This window comes from Mustela nivalis (genome assembly GCF_964662115.1).
Source record: "Mustela nivalis genome assembly, chromosome: 16".
Taxonomy (NCBI): Eukaryota; Metazoa; Chordata; class Mammalia; order Carnivora; family Mustelidae; genus Mustela; species Mustela nivalis.
This window is the reverse complement of record NC_139035.1, coordinates 41,677,052-41,700,028: the sequence shown is the minus strand read 5'-3', so window position 1 is coordinate 41,700,028 and position 22,977 is coordinate 41,677,052. Positions and strand designations below refer to the sequence as shown.

At 39.6% G+C, this 22,977-nt stretch overlaps 1 protein-coding gene across 2 annotated transcripts in view; it reads right to left on the bottom strand.

Moving 5' to 3' along the window:
* IPO9 (importin 9) overlaps positions 1–22,977 on the bottom strand; it is a 57,428-nt gene that overhangs the window by 6,990 nt on the left and 27,461 nt on the right. For both annotated transcript variants that reach the window (XM_082702010.1, XM_082702011.1), the window contains exons 6-15: positions 22,437–22,523; positions 21,548–21,667; positions 21,333–21,433; positions 21,075–21,133; positions 20,367–20,518; positions 19,538–19,636; positions 18,297–18,403; positions 17,785–17,924; positions 14,839–14,998; positions 887–1,113 (exon numbers count right to left, since the gene is read on the bottom strand). In XM_082702010.1, coding sequence (XP_082558136.1) covers positions 887–1,113; positions 14,839–14,998; positions 17,785–17,924; positions 18,297–18,403; positions 19,538–19,636; positions 20,367–20,518; positions 21,075–21,133; positions 21,333–21,433; positions 21,548–21,667; positions 22,437–22,523 — 1,252 coding nt within the window. The remainder of the gene's footprint in view (positions 1–886; positions 1,114–14,838; positions 14,999–17,784; positions 17,925–18,296; positions 18,404–19,537; positions 19,637–20,366; positions 20,519–21,074; positions 21,134–21,332; positions 21,434–21,547; positions 21,668–22,436; positions 22,524–22,977) is intronic.

The window sequence follows — 22,977 nt, the reverse complement described above, 5'->3', positions numbered from 1 at the left end:
GACACATTTTAAGCGAAAAAGCCAATCAAATAAAACGTTTAGTATGATATCATATTATGTAACTCCTACCTCTATCTATCCTGTATTTTAATATTGGCACTCCCTCTATAAAAACAAATATCCTCAATATTTTTTTCTGGTAATGAAGCATTACACAAGTGAAGTGCTGTTAATAATGCACACTCACTACTGAAAAAGTCAAAATGTAGGAAAGTATTCAAGGAAAGAAAACACCTGGAGTTCCACAACCTAGAGAGACCTACCTTAACACTTTGATGTATTTTCTTCTGGTTCTTTTTCTATGTACATATCTATAAATTAATTCTTGTCTAAAACAAACCCAAAACTTGGGGTTATAATCTATGCAGTTTGGAAAACCTCCTATTCTCTTCTTAGAACGTGAGCACTTTCCCACGGCTTTAACCATTCCTTTCAAGTTTGATGTTTAGAGGCTGCACGGTATTTCACTTTACGGATATAATAAATGTAACTAATTTTTTTTTATTACTTCTAAATTTTTGCTACTACAAAAGCCATGTGATGACCTCCATTGTTCATAACCATTTGCACAGGTCTTTCTTCAGTATCTCATTTTCTACATGATAGCTGTAGGCCCCTTCTTTTAGGGGATTTAGTTCTGAACTGTACCTCTTGCCTGCTAACCCTTTATTTGTCTTTTTCCCCAGTTCTGACTGCAGGTGAGAGTGACAGAACACCTACTCCACTTTTTGGTGTTCTTCTAGCTCCAGTACGGGATCACCTCTTTACGCCTTTCTTTGCTTACGATGCTTAAGACCACGAGACCCAGGGAAAAGTTTCACCTAAATTCATCAGGCACCACCTTTCCTTTGGTGTCCCTCATCCGCACACAGTCCCAGGGGCATACCGTTACTGTACTTCAGGAAAATGGCGATGGTGAAGGGGCAGATTTTGCTTTCCATGCTTGCTGTGAACTCTGGGTCTACTGTACAGACGATGCACAGGGTCTCCATCACCAGGTTGAGGACCTCTGAGCTGAACTGGGCTGCTAGGTGAATTAAGCCATCCAGGATACTGGGGAGGAAAGGCTGAAGCACGTGGGTACTCTCTGAGACTTTCAGTTGGTCACAATAACTACAGGGAGAGAAAGAGAGAGAGAGAAGAAAGCATTACTCACAAGTGGAACTTTTAACTCCTGTTTTTTCTAGTTTGTATCACAGATTACAGCATTTGTATGTGTAGCTTTATGAAGCTACTTGCAGAGTTAGTTTTCACACCTTTCTGGGGCATATTTTGTAAACATCAGCACCACCATCTCTAAGTGAATTTATTTTATTATTTTTTTTTTAAAGATTTTATTTATTTCTTTGAAAGAGAGAAATCACAAGTAGATGGAGAGGCAGGCAGAGAGAGAGAGGGAAGCAGGCTCCCTACTGAGCAGAGAGCCCGACGTGGGACTTGATCCCAGGACACTGAGATCATGACCTGAGCCTAAGGCAGCGGCTTAACCCACTGAGCCACCCAGGCGCCCTCTAAGTGAATTTATTTCTGCTTTGATTTTTTGCTGTTTTAAACTTTCATCCCTCTCCCACTCTGTCATATCATTATATTCAAATTAGTAAGATGTTAATTAAATGCTTTATAATTCCTTGAATTACTGCTATAATCCCATCCTTCTGATTTTGATAGATATTCCTGTTATTTTTCAAATAGTTAACAGTTTTTTTTTTTAAAGATTTTAAAAATTTATTTGAGAGAGAGTGTGTGTGGGGGGAAGAGCAGAGGGACAAGGAGAAGCAGACTTCCTGCTGAGCACAGAGTCTAATGAAGGGCTCGATCCCATGACCCTGAGATCATGACCTGAGCCAAAATCAAGAGTCTGATATCATTTTTATTTATTAAAAAAAATTTTATTTATTTGATAGACAGAGATCACAAGTAGGCAGAGAGACAGGCAGACAGAGAGAGGGGGAAGCAGGCTCCCTGCTCAGCAGAGAGCCCGATTCGGGGCTCGATCCCAGGACCCTGGGATCATGACCTGAGCAGAAGGCAGAGGCTTTAACCCACTGAGCCACCCAGGTGCCCCAAGAGTCTGATGTCATTTTTAAAAATTTTATTTTTTATTTTTTAAAAGATTTTACTTATTTATTTGACAGAGATCACAAGGAGGCAGAGAAGCAGGCAGAAAGAGAGAGGAAAGGAAGTAGGCTCCCTGCTGAGCAGACAGCCCGATGTGGGGCTCGATCCCGGGACCCTAGGATCATGACCTGAGCAGAAGGCAGAGGCTTTAACCCACTGAACCACCCAGGTGCCCCTGATGTCATTTAAAAAAAAAAAAGATTTTATTTGACACAGAGAGAGAGAGAGAGAGAGAGAGATCACAAGTAGGCAGAGAGAGAGGGAAGCAGACTCCCCACTGAGCAGAGAGCCCCATGTGGGGCTCGATCCCAGGACCCTGAGACCATGACTGAGCTGAAGGCAGAGGCTGGACCCTCTGAGCCACCCAGGCGCCCCAAGAGTCTTAAATAAATCTTAAAAAAAAAAAAACCCAAACAAAACACAAACAGGATTGGGGAAATACTCTGAATGGCTCAGTCGGTTGAGCGTCTGACTCCCTGATTTTAGCTCAGCTAGTGATCTCAGGGGCATGAGATCGGGCCCTGCACTGGGCTCTGGGCTCGCTCTGGGCTCTGTGCAAAATCACTCTGGATTCTCTATCCATCTGGCTCTCCCATTTGTGCTTTTTCTCTCCAATCAACCCATCAATCAATCAATAAATAAATCTTTGAGTAGGGGTGCCTCAGGGGCTCATTGGTTAAGCACATGCCTTCTGCTTAGGTCATGATCTCAGGGTCCTAGAATTAAGCCCCACTTCAATCTCTCTGCTTGGTGCAATGCCTCCTTCTCTCTTTCCTCTGCCTGCTTGTGCTCTGTCAGATAAATAAAATCTTTAAAAAAAAAAAAGAGAGAGAGAGAGAGAGAGAGATGCTCAACTAAGCCACCCAGGTCCCCCCGAATAGTTACAGGTTCTTTTTTGTATTGTTTTGTTTTAAAGATTTTATTTGTTTATTTGTTCAAGACAGAGAGCACAGGGAGGGGGAGTGGCAGGCAGAGGGAGAAGGAGGCTCTTTGGGGAGCAAGGAGTCTGATGCAGGACTCAATCCCAGGACTCTGGGATCATGATCTGAGCTGAAGGCAGATGCTTAACTGACTAAGCCACCCAAGCATCCCAATAGTTAGACAGTTTTTAACATCTTTTATAGCATAACTGTTAATTAGTAGAATATATAACTTTCATGTTGTACAAATTCTGTACTTTTTGGAGTATTTTGCATCCTAAAATGAGATCAATTTGTATAGCCATTCTATGCAATAATAAATTTGTGTAGTATCTGTGTAAAACAGAAAATTGTGTACTAAAATTTGTATACTACCTGTAGGGTTTAAAGTTTTCTATACATAGTTTTAACTTACCTCTTATTCAATATTTACTGAATGCTACCTACCATGTCCAGTGGAATATAATTATACTGTTTAAGTCTGTACTATTGTTTATCTTCAGAATGGCAATAAAAGTCAATAAAAACGCTGCTTCTCTATGTTAAAAGAATCTAGTACAGAAACAAGGCACTCTGCAGGTACTCAATAAATGGTTTTTCCTAATTTTTTTAAGTGGCTTATAACCATGTTACTTGTGTCTGATGCTGGGTTCAAAGGTCCATAATGAACAGTGAAACTGTGGGCTTTGATCTCTCAGATTTGTCCACAGACTTTTAAAAAAATATTAATTTACTTATTTGAGAAAGAGAGAGAGCGAGCGAGCAAGCGAGTGGAGGGAGGAACAGAGGGAGAGGAACAAGAGATCATGAGATCATGACCTGAGCAGAAATCATGAGTTGGACACTCAACCAAGTGAGCCACCCAGGAGACCCGTAGTTTTTATTTTTTGGTGCATAACATCTTGATTTTCACTTCTACCTTGCTCTGGATCTAACTTTTCCTTAAGAGCTAAACTGTCATCTGGCCTTGGCGAGCTCTCAATGCCTTAGACTAGGTTTTGCGCCCTTCTCTCTACTGGCACTCAACTCTGCTCTACCTACTTCCCTCTGCTTCTCCACTCTAAGGATTTACAGTTACTGCTCTTCTGATGAACCTGAAACTATACAGTCTGGTAGATCACAGAGATCACATCATCTGCTTAGATCATATGGGATCTTGTATGCCACACTAAAGAAGGGGAGACTATTCTGGAAGCCAGTGCATCTCAAACCTTTTTTTTTTTTTTTAAAAACAAATGATTCCTAATACCTTCTTTGCCCTCCCCCAAAGTCTTCAAGCAACACTGAAACCCCAGGAAGATGCCATAGATTTATACTGTGGCTTCATATGTCACCTGGCATACCAGGATACCTGTATCTCAGTTTGAAGAGCACAACTGGGACCATGAGATTTCACTTACAGGAGCAGAAATATCAGGTGTCTGTTTTACTACTTTTTTAGTTTTTTTAATGAAGATTTTATTTATTTATCACAAGTAGGCAGAGAGACAGGCAGAGAGAGAGAAGGAAGCAGGCTCCCTGCTGATCAGAGAGCCCGATGCAGGGCTCGATCCCAGGACCCTAGGATCATGACCTGAGCAGAAGGCAGAGGCTTTAACCCACTGAGCCACTCAGGTGCCCCTCAGGTTTCTGTTTTAGAAAGAACAGTTATACAGCTAAAATACTACAGACTGCTGGAATAGAGGCTGGAGCAGAGACATCTATTAGAGACTTCTATTAGGAAGTGACAGCAGCAATTTAGACACAAGAAGTCGAGAATACAAGCTAGGCTAGTAGTGGTAGGAGAGAAGAGATGAAAGGCGAAGGAACCAAGACCGGAAAGGGAGAGATCTGGGATCTCCACTTTTACTAAAACAGGGGATACAAAATCTCTTCAAGCGTAAGATCTAAAGGTACTAATTCCTTAAAAAAAAAAAAAAAAAAAAAAAAGGTCCCGATTTCTTCTACTAAAACAGAGAATACAGGTAGGGCAGGCTTGGAGGGGGTCAACAATAAGCTTAGTAGCAGAAGTGTTTCTCTTTAGATACTTAAAGATACATCCGCCCTGGTATTGATAAGTAGCAGATACATTAATTTAGAGCTCTGGAGAAAAGCTGGCATTAACTATGATTTGAGAAATGTGACACAAGTAGGAGCATCTGTTGACCAGTATCTTGTTTCAGAAATGATTTTGGGCAGTTTGCAATGATACATAATTATGACATGGAAGAATACATTAAAACCAGGGCAAAAGAAAAGCAAAGTGGTATGATGGCGATAAAAGTCTGCGAGTGACATCAGAAAGAACAGTTTCAGTAATGTGATAAGGACAGAAGCCAGATTGTAACTGGGTGGGAAACTGAATAGGGAAATGATCAACTGGAAAATCTTGGCTGTGAAGAAAAGAATAGCTAGGATCCCTTCATAGACAGTTTCTAACCTGGGATCCACAGATGTGGTCAAGGGATCCTTGATACATTATATAACATTTTATAAACATGTATAATTGTCCATTTCCCTGGTGTGCAAAGCTTTTGTCACCTTTTCAGAAGTTTGCTTCATCTTTCAAGTAAATTAGTGCCCATGTAGTCAGAGACTTAACATTATTTTAAGTTCTCTTCACATTTTTTTGATTATAAAATGTAACTTTACAAACAAATCAACTTAAATTTTTTAACTTGATTTTTTTCAGCTTTATTGAGGTATAAGTACATATATTGTAAGATAATTAAAGTGTACACTGCGGTCATATGGTATTGATGTACACCTACACTGTTGAAGTTCCTCCTCATCTCATTTGTTAACGCAACCAACACATCATACATTTTTGTGTGTGTGAGAAAATTTAGGTTCTATTCTCTTAGAAAATTTCAGTTATACAACAGTGTTATCAAATATCATCAGTTTTGTATTAGATCCTCTGATCATCTCAGAGAGTATGTGTATCCTTTTATCAACCTCTCTCTACAGCCCCACCCTCTAACAGCCACTTTTTAAAAGATTTTATTTATTTGAGACAGAGAGACAGACAGAATGAGCATGAGTGGTTGGAGAAGCAGAGCGAGAGGGACATGCAGACTCTGCACTAAGCCCAGAGCCCGTAAAAGGGCTCCATCCCAAGACCCTGAGATTGTGACCCAAACTGAAATCAAGAGTCTGACACTCAACTGACTGAGCCACCCAGGTAACCCCACTGCTTTCTTTTTAAATGAGAATGACTTCTATTTTTAGTTCTAGATATAAATAATACCATGCAGTATTTGTCTGTGTGGCTTTTTTCACTTTGCATGATACCTTTACGATCCATTCCTGCTGCTGCCAATGGCAGGAGCTCCTTCCTTTTCACAGCTAAATAATAAATACTCCAGTGCACATGTACACCCCATCTCTATCCCTTCATCTGCTGACACACGCTTGGGTTGTTCCCATATGTTGGCTACTGTAAATAACAAGCAATGAACACGGGAGTGTGATCTCTTTTTTAGATCCTGTTTTCATGTCCTTTGGATATTTACCCCAAAGTGGGATTGTTAAAAGAAATGGTAATTCTACTTAAAATTTTTGAGGAAACCCCATACTGCTTTTCATATACTGCTTTATCAATCAATATACATTCCCATCAACAGTGTACAAGGGTTCCCTTTTCTCCACATCCTTATCAACACTTGTTATTTTGGATAACAATACACTTGTTTTGGATGACAAGCCATTCTAACACGTGTGAGGTGTTATCTCATTGTGGTTTTGATTTGCATTTCTCTGATGTTAAGCACCTTTTCACTTAACTGTTGGCCACTTACAGGTCTTCTTTGGTAAAAAGTCTGTATTCAGTTCCTGTGCCATTTTTTTTTTTTAAGATTTTTATTTATTTATTTGACAGATCAGAAGTAGGCACAGAGGCAGGCAGGCAGAGAGAGTGGGGGAAGCAGGCCCCCCACTGAGCAGAGAGCCTGATGCAGGGCTCAATCCCAGGACCCTGAGATCATGACCTGAGCCGAAGGCAGAGGCTTTAACCCACTGAGCCACCCAGGTGCCCCTGTGCCATTTTTTAACGATTGTTTCATTTGCTTTTGAGTTTTTAAAAAATATATTTAGAACATCACTCCCTTACTAATATGTTTTACAAATATTTTCTCCCATTTTGATGGTTGCCTTTCATTTTGTAGATGGCTTCCTTGGCTGTGCAAAAGCTTTTCAGCTTGATGTAGTTCCACTTACTTATTTTTTGCTTTTGTTGCCTTTGTCCTTAGTGTCAAACTCAAAAAGCCACTGCCAAAACCAATACCACAGATCTTAACTTCTATGTTTTCTTCTAGAAGTTTCATGGTTTTAGGTCTTGTGTTCAAATTTTTAATCCATTCTGAGTTAACTTTGGTGTATGGTATAAGAATAAGAGTTCAGTTTCACTCTTTTGCATATGGCTCACCAGTTTTCCCAACACCATTCATTGAAGAGACTACATTTCCCCCACTATATACTTTTGGCTCATTTGCTGTAAATTAATTGACATTTATGTGTGGGTTTATTTCCAGGCTCTGCATTCTGTTCCACTGATCTACGTATCTATTTTACGAAAATACCATACTGTTTTGATTACTACTATAGTTTTGTAATATAGTTTGAAATCAGGGAGTATGAAGCCTCCAGTTTTGTTTTTCTCAAGACTGCTTTGACCATTCAAGATCTTTTCTGATTCCATACAAATTTTAAGACTGTCTGCCACTGGAAGTTTTAATAGGAATTGCACTGAATCTATAGATTGTTTTCAGGAGTGAAAATTTTAATAACATTAATTCTTCTAATTCATGAGCATGGAATTAACTTTCCATCTTATTTGTGTTTTCTTTAATTTCTTTCCTCAGTATCTTATACGGTATACAGATATCAGTTATCATTGTACAGATCTTTTTTTTAAATAAAATATTTCATTATTTCAGAGAGAGAGTGTATGCACGTAAACGCATGAATGGGGGGAGGGGCAGGGGATAAGCACATTCCTTGTTTAGCCCCAGGACCTTGAGATCATGACCCAAGCTGAAGTAGGATGCTTAACTGACTGAGCCACCCAGGGACCTCTTCAGTTTACAGAGCTTCCACCTACTTGGTTAAATTTATTCTTGGTATTTTATTGTTCTTGATGCAATTATAAATAGTATTGTTTTAATAATTTTCTCAAAGTTCATTATTAGAACTACAACTGATTTTTGTGTATCTTGCATCCTGTAAATTTACTGAAATAGTTCTAGCAATGTTTCAGTGGAGTTTTTAAGGTTTTTCTATATATAATACCATGTCAACTGCAAAGAGACAAGTTTATGTCTTCCTTTCCAATCTGGAAACTTCCATTACTATGTGGAATAGGAATGGTAATAGTGGACATCCTTGTCTTATTCTTGGTCATTTTTTTTTTTTTTAAGATTTTTTATTTATTTAACAGACAGAGATCAAAGGAGGCAGAGAGGCAGGCAGAGAGAGAGGAAGGGAAGCAGGCTCCCCGCTGAACAGAGAGCCTGATGGGGGGCTCGATCCCAGGACCCTGGGATCATGACCTGAGCTGAAGGTAGAGGCGTTAACCCACCGAGCCACCCAGGTGCCCCTTATTCTTGGTCTTAAATGAAAAACGTGATGTTAGCTGTGGGTCTATCATAGTTGGTCTCTATTGTGTTAAGGTGTGTTCCCACTATACTCACTGTGTTTATCATCAATGGATACTGAATTTTGTCAAATGCTTTTACTGAATCTACTGATATAATCCTATCATTTTTATCTTTCATTTTATTAACTGGTATATCACACTGATTGGTTTACATATGCTGAACCATCCTTGTATTTCAGGGATAAATCCCACTTGATCACAGCTGTGATCCTTTAAATGTATAGTTGAATTTGGTTTTCTCCTATTATGTTGAGGCTTTCTGCATCTATATTCATCAGGGATATTAGCCTATAGTTTTCTTTTCTTATACTGTCTTTGTCTGGTTTTGGTATCAGGTAAATGCTGGCTTTATAAAATGAGTTTGGCATTTAGTTTTTTTGGGAAAGTCGGAGCAAGGTTTGTATTAGTTCTTTAAATGTTTGGTAGAATTCACAGTAAAATCATCTGGTCCTGGACTTTTCTTTTATGGGAAGTTTTTGATTACTGATCCAAACTTGTTAATGTCTGTTCAGATTATCTATTTTTCACAATTCAGTCTTGATAAGCTGTATACAGTTTCTAGGAATTTCTTCTAGGTTATCCAATTTGTTGGCATTCATAGTAGTCTCTTATGATCCTTTGCATTTTTGTGATATCAATTATAATGTCTCCTCTTTCATTTCTGGTTTTTAAAAAAGACTTATTTATTTATTTAGAGAGAGAGAGGATGAACACATATGTGCAAGCAGGGCCTTGAGGGACAGAGGGAGGGGGACAGAGAGAATCCTCAAGCAGACTCCCCTGATGAGAGAAGAGCCCAACTTGGGTCTCAATCTCATGACCCTGAGATCATGACCTGAGCTAAAACCAAGAGTCAGAGGCTTAACTGACTGAGCCACCCGGGTGCTTCTCATTTCTGATTTTTTTTTTTTTAAGATTTTTATTTATTTATCAGAGAGAGAGAGGGGGAGAAAGCGAGCACAGGTAGACAGAATGGCAGGCAGAGGCAGAGGGAGAAGCAGGCTCCCTGCTGAGCAAGGAGCCCAATGTGGGACTCAATCCCAGGACGCTGGGATCATGACCTGAGCCGAAGGCAGCTGCTTAACCAACTGAGCCACCCAGGCGTCCCTGATTTTTTTTTTTTTAAGATTTTATTTATTTATTTGACAGAGATCACAAGCAGGCAGAAAGGCAGGTAGAGAAACAGGAAGGGAAGCAGGCTCCCCACTGAGCAGAGAGCCTGATGGGGGGCTCGATCCCAAGACCCTGGGATCATGACCTGAGCTAAAGGCAGAGGCGTTAACCCACTGAGCCACCCAGGCACCCTGTCATTTTTGATTTTATATTTGAGCCTTCTCTCATTTCTTTTTAGCCTAACTAGTTTGTCAGTTTTGTGTTTTCAAGACACAGAGCTCTTAGGTTATTTGTTTTTTTCCATGTTTTTCCTGGTCTCTATTTATTTTTGCTCAATCTTCCTATTATTAACTTTGGGCTTAATTTATTGTTCTTTTTCTAGTTCCTGAGATGTAAAGTTAAGTTGTTTGAGATTTTTTTTTTTTCTTTTCTTAATGCAGAGACTTATCTCTATATATAAACTTCTCTCCTAAAACTGGTTTTGCTGAGCGGGGATGGTGAGAAAAAAATAAAAATTAAAAATTAAAAAAATAAAATAAAACTGGTTTTGCTGCATCCCTTAAGTCTTGGTATGTTACGTTTCCATTTTTATTTCAAGATATTTTTTCTGTTTTTCTTTTGATTTCTTTTTCCATTGATTATTTAGGAGTTTGTTAATTTTAACATATTTGTGTATTTTCTAGTTCTCCTCCTGTAATTAATTTCTAGTGTTATTTCACAGTGTTTGGAAAAGATAGTTGGTATGATTTCAATCTTAAGTTTGCTAGGACTTGTTTTGTGACCTAACACATGACTTTTCCTGGAGGATGTTCTGTGCATGCTTGAGGTCTATACTTGTGCTGTTGGAAAAGACGTTCTTTTATGTCTATTAGGTCCATTTAGTCAAAGTATAATTCAAGTTCAATATATCCTTACTGATTTCTGTTTGGATAGCCTATCCATTGTTGAAAGTGGGTTATTAAAGTCCCCTAGTATTACTGTATTATTGTCTATTTTTCCCTTCAGATGTCAGTATTTGCTTAATATACTTAGGTGTTTCAATGTCAAATGTATATATATTTACAAATGCTGTTATCTTTTTGTTGAATTGACCCCTTTATCATTAAACAATGACTTTCTTTCTATCTCTTGTACAGCTTCTGAGCGAAAGTCTATTTTATATGATAAAAACATAGCTACCCTTGTTCTGTTCTGGTTTCTACTTGCATGGAATAGCTCTTCCATCACTCACTTTGAGCATGTGTCCTGAAGTGAGGCTCCTAAAGGCAGCACATAAGTTGGGTCCTTTTTAAAAAATCCATTTGGCTACTCTTGACTTTTGTTTAGAGATTTATTTTTTTAATAAAGATTTTATTTATTTATTTGAGAGAGAGAGCATAAGGGGGGGCAGAAGGAGAAAGAGAAGCAGACTCCGTACTGAGCAGGGAGCCCTATGCTGATGCCAGGCTCGATCCCAGGACCCTGGGATCATGACCTGAGCTGAAAGCAGATGCTTAACCAACTGAGCCACCTAGGTGTCCCTTGATTAGAGAGTTAAATCCACTTACAAGTAATTTTTGAGAGGCACCTGGATGGTTTAGTCAGTTAAGCCTATGACTCTTTATCTCTGCTTAGGTTTTGATCTCAGGGTCATGAGTTCAAGCAGTGCACTGGGCTGGCTCCACACTAGGCATGGAGCCTACCTCCCCCTCCCAAAAAATTTTAAAGAAATTAACAAAAATTTTTTTTTGATCAGTAAGGACTTATTTATGCCACCTTACTGTTTTCTGGCTCTTCTGTAGTTCCCTTGTTCCTTTTTTCCTTTCTTGCTCTCTTTTTGAATTTATGATTTCCCATAGTGGAATGCTTTGATTCTGTTGTCTATTACAGATTTTTGCTCTGTGGTTACTGTGAGGCCTACATAAAACATTTACAGATGTAACAGCTTATTTCACACTGATAACTTTATACAAAAGCTCTACTCTTTATTCACTCTCTTATGTTTTTGATGTCACAATTTAACTTTTTGTATTGTATATTCATTAACAAATTATTTAGCTAATTATTTTCAATACTTTTGTCCCTTAACCTTTAGCGTTAAGTGGTTACCACACTGCCAGATAACAGTATTAGAGTATTCTGACTTTTATTACACACTTATCTTTACCTGTGTTGTATATTTCATATTAATTTCAGTTCAGTTTGAAGAATCCCTTTCAGCACCTCTTGTAAGGTAGGTCTAGTGGTGAAGAATTCCCTCAGCTTTGCTGGAGAGACTTTGTCTTGCCTTCATTCTTGAAGGACATCTTTGCCGCATACTCTTGGTTGACAGTTCTTTGTTTCAGCACTTCCTCCTGCCCTGCAAGGTTTCTGCTGCAAAGTCAGCTCATATAAATGAGAGAAATATTTTTCTCTTGCTGCTTTAAAAGCCATCTGATTTTAGGGTTGTTTTTTTTAAAAAACTAATGGTAGTTTTATTATAATGGATGTTGGAGAAGATCACTTTGAATTGAAATTTTAGCTTCATGAACTTGGGATGTATAATCTCTCTTTAGATTTGGGATGTTCTCAGACATTTTCTTTTAACGAAGCTTTCTGCCCCCTTCTCCCTCTTTTCTCCTTCCGGAGCTCCAATAAATCACAGATGGTTTCTCCTACTGGTATCCTCAAGTTCACACAGGTTTTCTTCATTCCTTTTCATTCCTTATTCTTTGCCCTCCTTGAGTGGAAAATTTCAAAGGTCCTGACTTCTAGTTCACAGGTTTTTTTTTTTTTTTTTTTTAAAGATTTTATTTATTTATTTGACAGACAGAGATCAAAAGTAGGCAGAGAGGCAGGCAGAGAGGCAGGCAGAGAGGCAGGCAGAGAGGCAGGCAGAGAGGCAGGCAGAGAGGCAGGCAGAGAGGCAGGCAGAGAGAGAGAGAGAGGAGGAAGCAGGCTCTCCGCAGAGCAGACAGCCCAATGCGGGGCTCGATCCCAGGACCCTGGGATCATGACCTGAGCCGAAAGCAGACGCTTTAACCCACTGAGCCACCCAGGCACCCCTCTAGTTCACAGGTTTTTTTCTTCCTCTTGAGTTGTTCTGCTTTCGATGGTCTCTGTTGCTTTTTAAAATTTCATTCATTGTATTCTTCATCTCTAGGATTTCCGCTTGGTTCTTTTTCATGATTTCTATTTCTCTGTTGAACTTCTCATTTTGTTTATATATTGTTTTTTTTATTTCACTGAATGGTTTTTTGTGTTTTCTTATAGCTGAGCTCCTTAAAACAGCTATTTTGGATTCTTTATCAGGTATATCACACGTCTCTGTGTTTGGGGTCAGTTACTGGAAAATTACTTTTTCATTTCAAAAATTATACCTTTTTTGGTGTCACGTTTCCTTGATTTTTCATGTTCCTTGAAGTCTTTCTTGCACTGTTGTCTTCACATTTGAAGTAACGGTTGCTTCTCGCAGTCTTTAAAAGTGTCTAGTCTTGGGCTGCTTTGGCTCCAGGGCTATGCTGGAATCTCTCTGCTGGACTCCTGGACTGCCGCAAACGCTCTCTCATCCTTATGTGATTGTCTAAATCTGTGTTCTCCAGGGGTCCCTGGACCACAGCTGAGACTGGGTAGACCCAGTTCATGGACTACTTCAGTGTTTGCAGCTGGGACTGAGGTCTGTATTTCTAATCTCCAACACACTGCTGGGTAAGATCCTCCCAGGTACTTGATGTGTGATGCTGGTGATAGAATCCAAGCCAAATGGGGCTGGAGCCAACCCTTAAGGACATGGAGCTGTGTCTGGGGCTACAGCCAGGACTAGGGTTGATACATCAGCCGCTGGGTGTGAGCCTGACTTCTCAAAATGGCTTTCCTTGTTCTTGGACAGCAGTGGGGTTTCAGACTCCTCTCTGGATCTCAAAGCTCCCACAAAGGCACTATTGTCCATCAATAGATGCCAAGTTATTGTCGAGGGAGGGAGACAAGTGAGGGGCATCTTATTCAGCCATCCTGCATACATTATTTCCCCTTAATGCTTTCTAAAGACATACATAATAATCCCAGCATCTGCATCTCTGTTTCAAAAGGTAAGACGAGAGTACCAGTAGGTAGAAGATGAATTTTATATTTTTAGGATTTTAGGTAGTTTTTAGGATTCAACTGAGACTCTTAAGTTTGGACATTAAAATATTTCTTAAAACAACAATACTCCCTCTGATCTTGGTAGGAATATAAATAAATGACTAGTTGAGTCACTAGTATTATATTAGCTGTGAAAAGGGCAGATAAAACTGGGAAAAAACAAGCAGTGTTTCTAAGCCTTGTTATCCCAAATTTAGTCTCTAAAACAGAGAAATCAATCAACAAAATGACTTGAGGCTCTAATCCTGCTTCTATAATTCCTTTTCTTTCTTTTTTTCCCCCCAAGTTTTTATTTATTTATTTGACAGAGAGAGACACAGCAAGAGAGGGAACAGGGGGAGAGGGAGAAGCAGGCTTCTAGCTGAGCAGGGAGCCTGATGTGGGGCTCGATACCAGGACCCTGGGACTATGACCCAAGCCGAAGGCAGACACTTAACAGAGACACCCAGGTGCCAGTGTTTCTGTAATTCTTCACTGTAACATCCTATGCAAGTTATTTATCTCTCAAGTCTTCACCTTTCTAAGAAAGGGAGTTGATCTAGATGTTTCCAGAGCTGGAGTGAACTTTCAAGGAATGAGGAACGAAAGGGAACAAGAGCTACTGGGACTCAAAGAAGCCAAGTTCTTTCTTTTTTTTCCTGTTTTCTCTTTTCACTGTGTGACCCACTTCAGTGCCTGCAGCCTACGGCACAGAGGCCAGGCAATGGTTCAGGGCCACAGTTTGCTCTGGCATGGGGCACTATGAGAGGCCCAGGGGGGACGAGCCTGCCATAAATCCAAACCCATGCGTAGAAGCCATGTTTTTGATATGTTTTTTTGATATGATTCATTTGCCATTTGGTAGGAGATTTTCATCAGAAATTTCTAAGCAACATAATCCACTGGCCAAATGCTGTTTGGGACTTCTACTCTGAGGAATTTTCTCTTATCACCCTAAGGTGGTGTACTCACCCCCAGATGGCTCTCACGGCAGAAATTCGAACTGATGGGGGTTGTGTCTCATGAAGACCACTAACTGTTGCCTGTAGAAACTGCTGGATCAATTCAGGGGACATAGCAACAGTGAACCGACTGGCAGCCCAAAGTGCCCGGCCCAAGAGAAAAGGAGACACTGGGAGGAAGAGAGAGCAATTAGGGGTTGGACAATGAAAGTCTCCATTATTTGCCCTTCCTCCTTTTCCACCTCCATCTTCAACTTGTTACAGTAACTGGATACTACACAATATACACAACTCAAATAAGGAAAAAGGATGATCTTATCAGATAAAAGCAAATGTTCGACCTATGGTACAGAATGCATTTTCCCAGTTTTGCTTTTCACTATTTGTTGCAAAGCAGATCTTGAATACTCTTAGGCTATAAAGACTTACCTCCTTCATTCCCATCCCTACCTCTCATTATCCTTTACCGGCACCACTAGTTAGTCCTCTAAATGTCTCCATTGCCAGTTTTTCCTATTCCTGGATCACTACTGAAGCCAATATAAATTATAGCTATCACTGTTTTACTTAGTACCTGTCAATAAATTCATAGTCTACCAAGTAAAGACCATTTTAGTTAAGCATTATAGTCAAGACCCCCTATGATCAGTAGCTTTAGCATTATCGATGATTTCCTTTTATGGACTCTGAACTCAAGCACATACACGTCCCAGCAACTCGCATCTTACCTTGCCATTTCTGTGCCTTGTATATAAGCCAACACATTCACCTCTACTTGCATCATACAACTGATCTCTGAGGCTGAAGTAATCCTAACTATCTCTGTGCTAGTCTTTAGCTTTCTTATATATTCTTACATATTTTGTTGGTTATTCAGCGACCAGTGTGAGGATGTCTACCCTCTGCCTACTATAAGCTGCTTGAAGACAGAGTCTGTACTTAATAAGCTTATCACAGGGCCTACCTTAGTCACTCGTAAACATGTAGTTGTTGAGAATTATTGAACAGAACATAACAACCTTTGCCAGTCAGATAATCACATACAAATTTCCATCATACAGAAGTACTCAAAGTATGGCCCAGAGACTCCTGGGAGTCCCAAAGTTGAAACTTTCATAGTGATACCAAGTTATGATCCATCTTTTTCATTCTCGTTCTTTCTTAAGTATACAATGGAGTTTTGCAGAGGTGATCTGATGTGTGCACCATGGCTCTGACAGCTAATGAAATGTATGTTAGCATTTCCTATATTTTACAAACTTCTCAGATTTATTTATTTACTCATTTTAGAGTGGGGGAGGCAGAGGGAGAGGGAGAGAATCTTAAGCAGACTCCACACCCAGTGCAGAGCCCGATTTGGGGCTTAGTTTCATGACCGGAGATCATGACCTGAGCCAAAATCAAAAGATACTTAACCATCTGAGCCACCCAGGTGCTCCAAAACTTCTCAGTTTCAATTTCCAATATGCTAAATATTGACACATAAAATTCACAGAAAAACTCTTTCAATCACTAGTAATTTTTAAGTGTAAAGGGGCCTGACACCAGAAAGTTTGAGAATGGCTGATGCAGAAAAGCTTCGAGCTATTGGCAGGATAATAAATGCTATATATTAAACTTTGCCCCAGTCTCAATTATAAATATTCTTAAGTCTCCATGAATTTTTGAAGGTTCTTTACTAGGGTAAATTCTACAAAAAATATATTGATGGGCTTAAGAAATTTCAACACTTTCATTCAACACATAATTATGAAATGCCTATTACATGCAAGGCACTGTGGAATACAAGCATCATGATTTCTACCTTCAGAAACCTTGCAGTCTAGTATGAGAAAGAAAACATTCACCAGCATAAGTGCAGAGTGAAAAAGGATATTCCCAATGGGCCTGAGCTCTGGATGTTCAACCATTTTAATTTTGTGAGTCAGAGAATGGAAGTGACATTATGAGATAGTCTATAACAGATTACCTCTTTAAAGTCAGATTTTATTTATTTACTTGACAGAGAGAGAGAGATCACAAGTAGGCAGAGAGGAAGGCAGAGAGAGAGGGGGAAGCAGGCTCCCTGCCTAGCAGAGAGCCTGATGCGGGGCTCGATCCCAGGACCCCAAGATCATGACCTGAGCTGAAGGCAGAGGCTTAACCCACTGAGCCACCCAGGTGCCCCAGAGCAGAATGTTTTCAAATGGCTTCGGCTATTCAAAGGGCTAGTCTATGAGTGAGAGGCATGTGAATGGATTGGGAATGGAGCAAATAATGCCAAATGTCCTATGATTTATGTACTTGGAGAAAGCAAAGATGGCCTTTTGTAATGAGGGTGGGGGTGGATGGGTCTAAGGAAGAGAATAAGGCATAGCATGGGCAGAAGCAACATAGCCGAAGATGTTAAATAGAGAAATGGTAATTCTTAGCTACTGTTCTGCATTGCTGGAGAACTCCAAGTCTAATATAGTAGGGCCAACTTTTTTTTTTTTAAGACAAGTAATTAACATGGACTTGAGAATGGAACATTTTAATTATTTGGATATTGGCCAGGAATAAAGTTTGAGAAAAATGACAGGAAACAAACAGGAAGAATGAGCCTGACACAAACCGCCTGAAGGTATTTTGAACTTAATAATGACAAAACTCAAGCCAAAGTTCTCAAGGTACAGTAACCAAATTTGCATCCTATTCAAATGCTAAAACCAGCCATAAATATAAGCAGTGACTTGGAAGGAAATGTGAGGAAAGTGGAAAAATTATGAATGTGGCAATTATTTCTTAGTTGGTAAAGCTGAGCCAAGGTCTCTAGGCTGTTTTAGTGGTTCAGATGAGTTCCAGCTCTAGTGTGTAGAAAGACTTTTTACCCAAAGGACACATGAATACCTGGTTTACCTATCTAAGTGAACAACGTAACCGAGATGATGACAGGTTTAAGTATCTTCGAGAATCCTGGCATTGTGCTGAAACATACCTGAAAGGTTGAGGTCTGCAAGGATGACATTGGTCAGGAACCCATGCATGTCAAAATGGATCCTGCCATTCTTCACACTGTCCGTGATGATGGACTTCACTGAGCCAAGGGCAAGCATACATGCCTCGTGTATCTTCCACCTGAGAAAGCGATACCACAGTCTGGTAAAACAAACTACACTGCCAAAATGATAAACACCTGAGGGAAGGAAAAACCTGAAAGGGCATTTCAGCACAATCTGACCCAAAAAGCCCATTTTCTGTCCTTCCTACCTAAATCTAGAGCTGAAAACAGTGACATTTAGATAAACAGATTTCTCTAATTAAAAACAAAGTTAAAGTCCTTCCCTCCAAGACTTTTTAAATTAAAGGGTAAAATAAAAGCATTGTAACCAATTATTGAAGGTTGGGAAAAACTGCTTCAAAACACATGATTCAAAGCAAGGATTTGATTGTCTCAGATCTGATGCCCAGAATATGTTCCTAAGTTAAGCATCTGCTGCTCACTCTTACCAGTGTTCGGTACCGCTGTTTTTGGTTTGCTCAGCTTCTTGTAAATGCCGAGTGGCTGCAGCAGCCAGGGCTGCCGCACTCTCATTCTGGAAATCAGTGGCCACAGCCTAGGGAGAGAGGGGAGGGGCTAATAAACCTGTTTGTGCAAATTAAACCCACTTTTTTTTTTTTTTTTAAAGATTTTATTTAGTTGCCAGAGAGAGGGAGAGAGCGAGCCAGCAAGCATGTGTGCAAAAGCAGGGGGGAGTGGCAGGCAGAGGGAGAAGCAGGCTCTGGGTGAGCAAGGAGCGGATGTAGAACTTGATCCCAGCATCCTGGGATCATGACCTTAGCCGTATGCAGACACTCAACCAACTGAGCCACTCAGGTGTCCTGAATTAACGCATTTTAATTGCAAACTGAAAACTTAACTCCAAACTCAGTGGTTCAAACTCTTTCACGTATACATTCTAAACTCTGATGAGGTGTATTAAAAATACAACCTCTCTTAGTTCAGGATCTTTAATGGAATTAGAGTAATATTTATATTTCTGCAGTGCCTAGGCACTGGAAAACTAACAAAATGTAAAGCTCCCAATGGCTAGACTGAGTAGAGTGTAAGTGAGCTGTAATAGACTAAGCTTCGGATGACAATGGGTCAGGTTATTTATTCTCTTGGAGTGTGACTGTAGAAAAAATAAGGCTAATCTACAAATGGGAACTTAATGTGATCTTTCCCAGGTGCCTCAGAAATACTGATGGACAATAAGAAATGTTCGCTAATAATGAGAACAAACCTCTGACCCAACACAGCAAGAGGCAGCTTCTTCACAGAACTTAAGCCTAGAGAAAACTCTATGTTCTAGTCAGGGCCAAAGAAAATAGCAGATGTTTGGATGTTCTCTCAGCAATCTAATTTTTTAAAAAAGTTTGCCAACATCTGGTTTGTGCTACAAATTCTGGCTTAAGAGTGGATGAAACTGAGTGTTCCTGATTCAACAACCCTTACTCATTAGAACACTTTATCCTTTGTACAATTTTTACATCTATTATTTCCTTATAAACCAAAACCAGTAGCAATGACTTTGGAATTCCTGAGTCTCAAACTTCCTTTGAGACTTTTCTTTTGTTATCCTCAAAGAACTCTGAGATACAGTCACTCGGTAACACTGATCAACTTGGGTTAGATACCTAGGAAGAAGAGGGAACACTCAAGTGACTGATTAGGGTTTTCTGGTTAAGTATCAAGGGAACCCACTTACCAGCAATAGGTCTTGAGCTGCAATCCTAACTGTATAGGAGAAAGTGTCATCATCCTCATCTTCCACAAACTGTTGGGGGTTGGCTGTCCATACTTTAATCTGAAAGGATTATGCGGTTAGGTCTTTGTAAGGCTGCCAAACTAGTTTCTATGTTCTCTTTTTTCATCCACACACAGCGGAAGATTTCAACCTTTTGTTTTTATCTTGAACAGAACTCTAGCCTCAAAGTCTTTTCTTTTGGATGTAGACAAGCAAATCCTTTATCAAGGTAATCCTTTATCAAGGTAAGCAGCAAAAGTTATTCCTCTCTAGTAGACACTATTTTAGAATGTGGCTGATTACTAGTTCTCTGCTACCTTTCATCAGCTGTTATTTCTGACAGATCTACTTTCTAAATATATTAGGTCTTATGGAATATTTAGTGTGGAAACTATGTTGATTCTTGTGCTGTTTATATAAGAGAGGAAACATTATCTTTTTTTTAATGCTCTATTCTGGTCTAATGATCCACCAACCAAGCTAATGATCTCTATGTGTCAGTATTTACAGAAAAGGACTAAGTTCTTCCAGAGACCAGAGTCTTTGGTTAGTGGTACTATGGAGGTGAAAGTATTCTCAGAGTCTAACTACCTGATAGCAGAGTTAATAAAACCACAACACCCAGAAATTCTGGCAATAAAAAGATATCAAAGCTTTCCCAGAACTTCACATGAAGTTACTCTTCTAGGGTCAATTTTTAGAAATAAAAATTGTTCCCTTGACCTAGATTTCACATTCAAGTTGCACTTTCCCAAAACAAGCTGGTAACTGTCCCCCAAATATCATTTACCTGCTCCTCAGTGATCTGCATATACAGGATTATATAGTAAATCAACTCAGGCAAGGCTTTCTTAACAGTGCTTTTGAATTTGCTATTTTCTAGGAGAGCATGGACAAACTCAAAAATGCTAAAGACGAGATTTTCAAAGCCCAGGACTTCACCTACAGGAAATACACAAGAGAAGATTTTAATGACAAGAAGGCAAAAGGAAAGCACATCTGCTAGAAATGAACTACATTATCTTTGTAAATTAATGAGTATTTCAAGTACTTGCTGATTATTATTCCCAAGGGAACAGAAGAGGGGGAGCTAAGGAGTCAAAGAAAGGAACTTTGAGAATATTAAATATTCTTTGGTTTTTCAAGTAAAGAATCAGAAACACTAAATATATTTTCCAGCAAGTCTATTTTTTATTTGAAAAACTAAAAATATTAAAACAGAAATGAAAGTATCATCATCTGCCAGAAAGAAGTAGGCTGGATGAGATGGCCTTTGAGGTGGGTCTTCCAACTCAGAAATTCTATTTTATGAGATTTATGCAAATGCCTGAGGAACAGATTAAAGATTTTCAGTGTCCCATTTTCCCACATCTAATACACTAAAAGGAAACTCAATTAGAAAACTCACTTAAGAGAGCGAAGCCTCTACGTTACTGTTTTTCTTTGTCTTTTTCCTTTCCTATGTGGCATATCTGTCAAGATCAGATAAACTACATACCATCAGAATCCACAGGATCTTCAACTTCCTCTGTGTAATTTACTTCTGTCCTCACATAAGTATGATGAAGAGTAAAGAAACAGAATTTGGAGTCTGCTTTACATGTATTCTACAAGGGAATGCATAACATTCCAACCCTAAGAGTAGATACTTTAAAAAACTCATTTAAAAAAAATGGAACCACATGAATGCAAGACCTAATGCTAGATTCCCGATTATGGGTGGTAGCAGGTCCCTGAAGCTTTCTGAAAAGGATATAAAGCTGCACTCTCAGTTAGGGTGTTCCAAACAATAGGCAGAATCTGCTGCATGGAGGACACCATGTGCTTTGGGAAGTTTTTCACCAGGGCTGTCACTGCCTGAGAAATTACAAAGAAAAAGATCTAAGAGTTACCGGTGATATAGGAGGAAAAACCAAGGATTTCAGACTACCTTCTGAAATTCCAACTATCTCAATGGTAGTAAATGTTTACCTTTAGGACTTCCATCTTAAACCCACTGTCGGATGTGGGGCCATCTGGTATCTGGAGGGCCTGAACAAAGGCCTCTGTGAACTGCTGCACCACAGGAAAGATCAGTACTTTGGCTGCACCCTGACAACAGAAACCAAAGTCAGTACTGGATATACCATTAATCAATGGTTTCAATACACATATCAAACTCCGAAACACAGATCTGAGGCATCTCAATATTTCTTCTAGCTTGGATTCCAATCAGAAGAGAGCAGCCATTAAGTCACTGGAGGTGTTACCCAAGATTTCAGGTTTCCATCTCCAACACCTGCAGTTCCTCACCATGGCCTCCTTAAAAGCCATTATATGTAAGACTAACTTTTTTTTTTTTAAGATTTTATTTATTTATTTGACAGAGACATAGTGAGAGAGGGAACACAAGCAGGGGGAGTGGGTGAGGGAGAAGCACGCTTCCCACTAAGCAGGGAGCCTGATGCGGGGCTTGATCCCAGGACCTTGAGATCATGATCTGAGCCAAAGGCAGGTGCTTAACGAGTGAGCCACCCAGGCACCCCAAGACTAACTTTTCAAAACTGCTTCTGAATGACAGGGTTGGCGTTTTTCAGCTAGCTCTGTCTCATGTGAGAGGGCCGTAAGGGAGTGGTGAAGTTCTGAGAGATGGCTCATATGAAAAGATGCAGGATGTGGTTAAGATATAAGGCTCACACAAAAGGAAACTAAACTATATACAAATGAAAAATGTAATCAAAATGCTAAATGCATCTATAACTCATTAAATCAGGGTGCACTGTGGTTCTACTAAAATGAAGTTAGTCACTGCTATGCCTCTGATGGAAGGCATAGAGATTTTTAAGCATGAAGTCTGTTACTGACCCAAAGGCCTCCTTACCTTTTCCAGTTCCTCCATGTTACAGATCATGTGGGCACAAGTGGTAAAAATCTCCACAGCTCGGGAACGGGTTCGAATACCATACACCTGTGAAAAGTTACAGCATAGCCATGAGATAGATGTGTCTGTGTCTGCTTATCTGTAACTAGAAGAAAAACTATGAATTCTCAGTGCTGACATGGGACTGGATTCCCTAGAGAAGGGTAACATCATCTACTCATACCCAGGACAGACTTCTCTAATCCAGAGAATAAAAGCCAGCAGAATGTTAGAACTCAGTGGGATTAGCCTTATATGTAGGCTTCTGTGGGCTATTTGATTAAAAATATTAGAATGGGTGCTACTTGAAATCTCAATACAGTCAATGTATTTCTTTCAAAAGACAGACTCTTGGCTATTGGCAGAGAGAGTAGGAGGTTAAAACATTACCCATTAGGTACTCAGAGTTTACTTATATTGCATATGGGGCAGGAAATATGTGAGGAAACAATGCAGATGCTATTTCATTCTCTCATCAAAGGCTGACCCTCACAATTTTTTT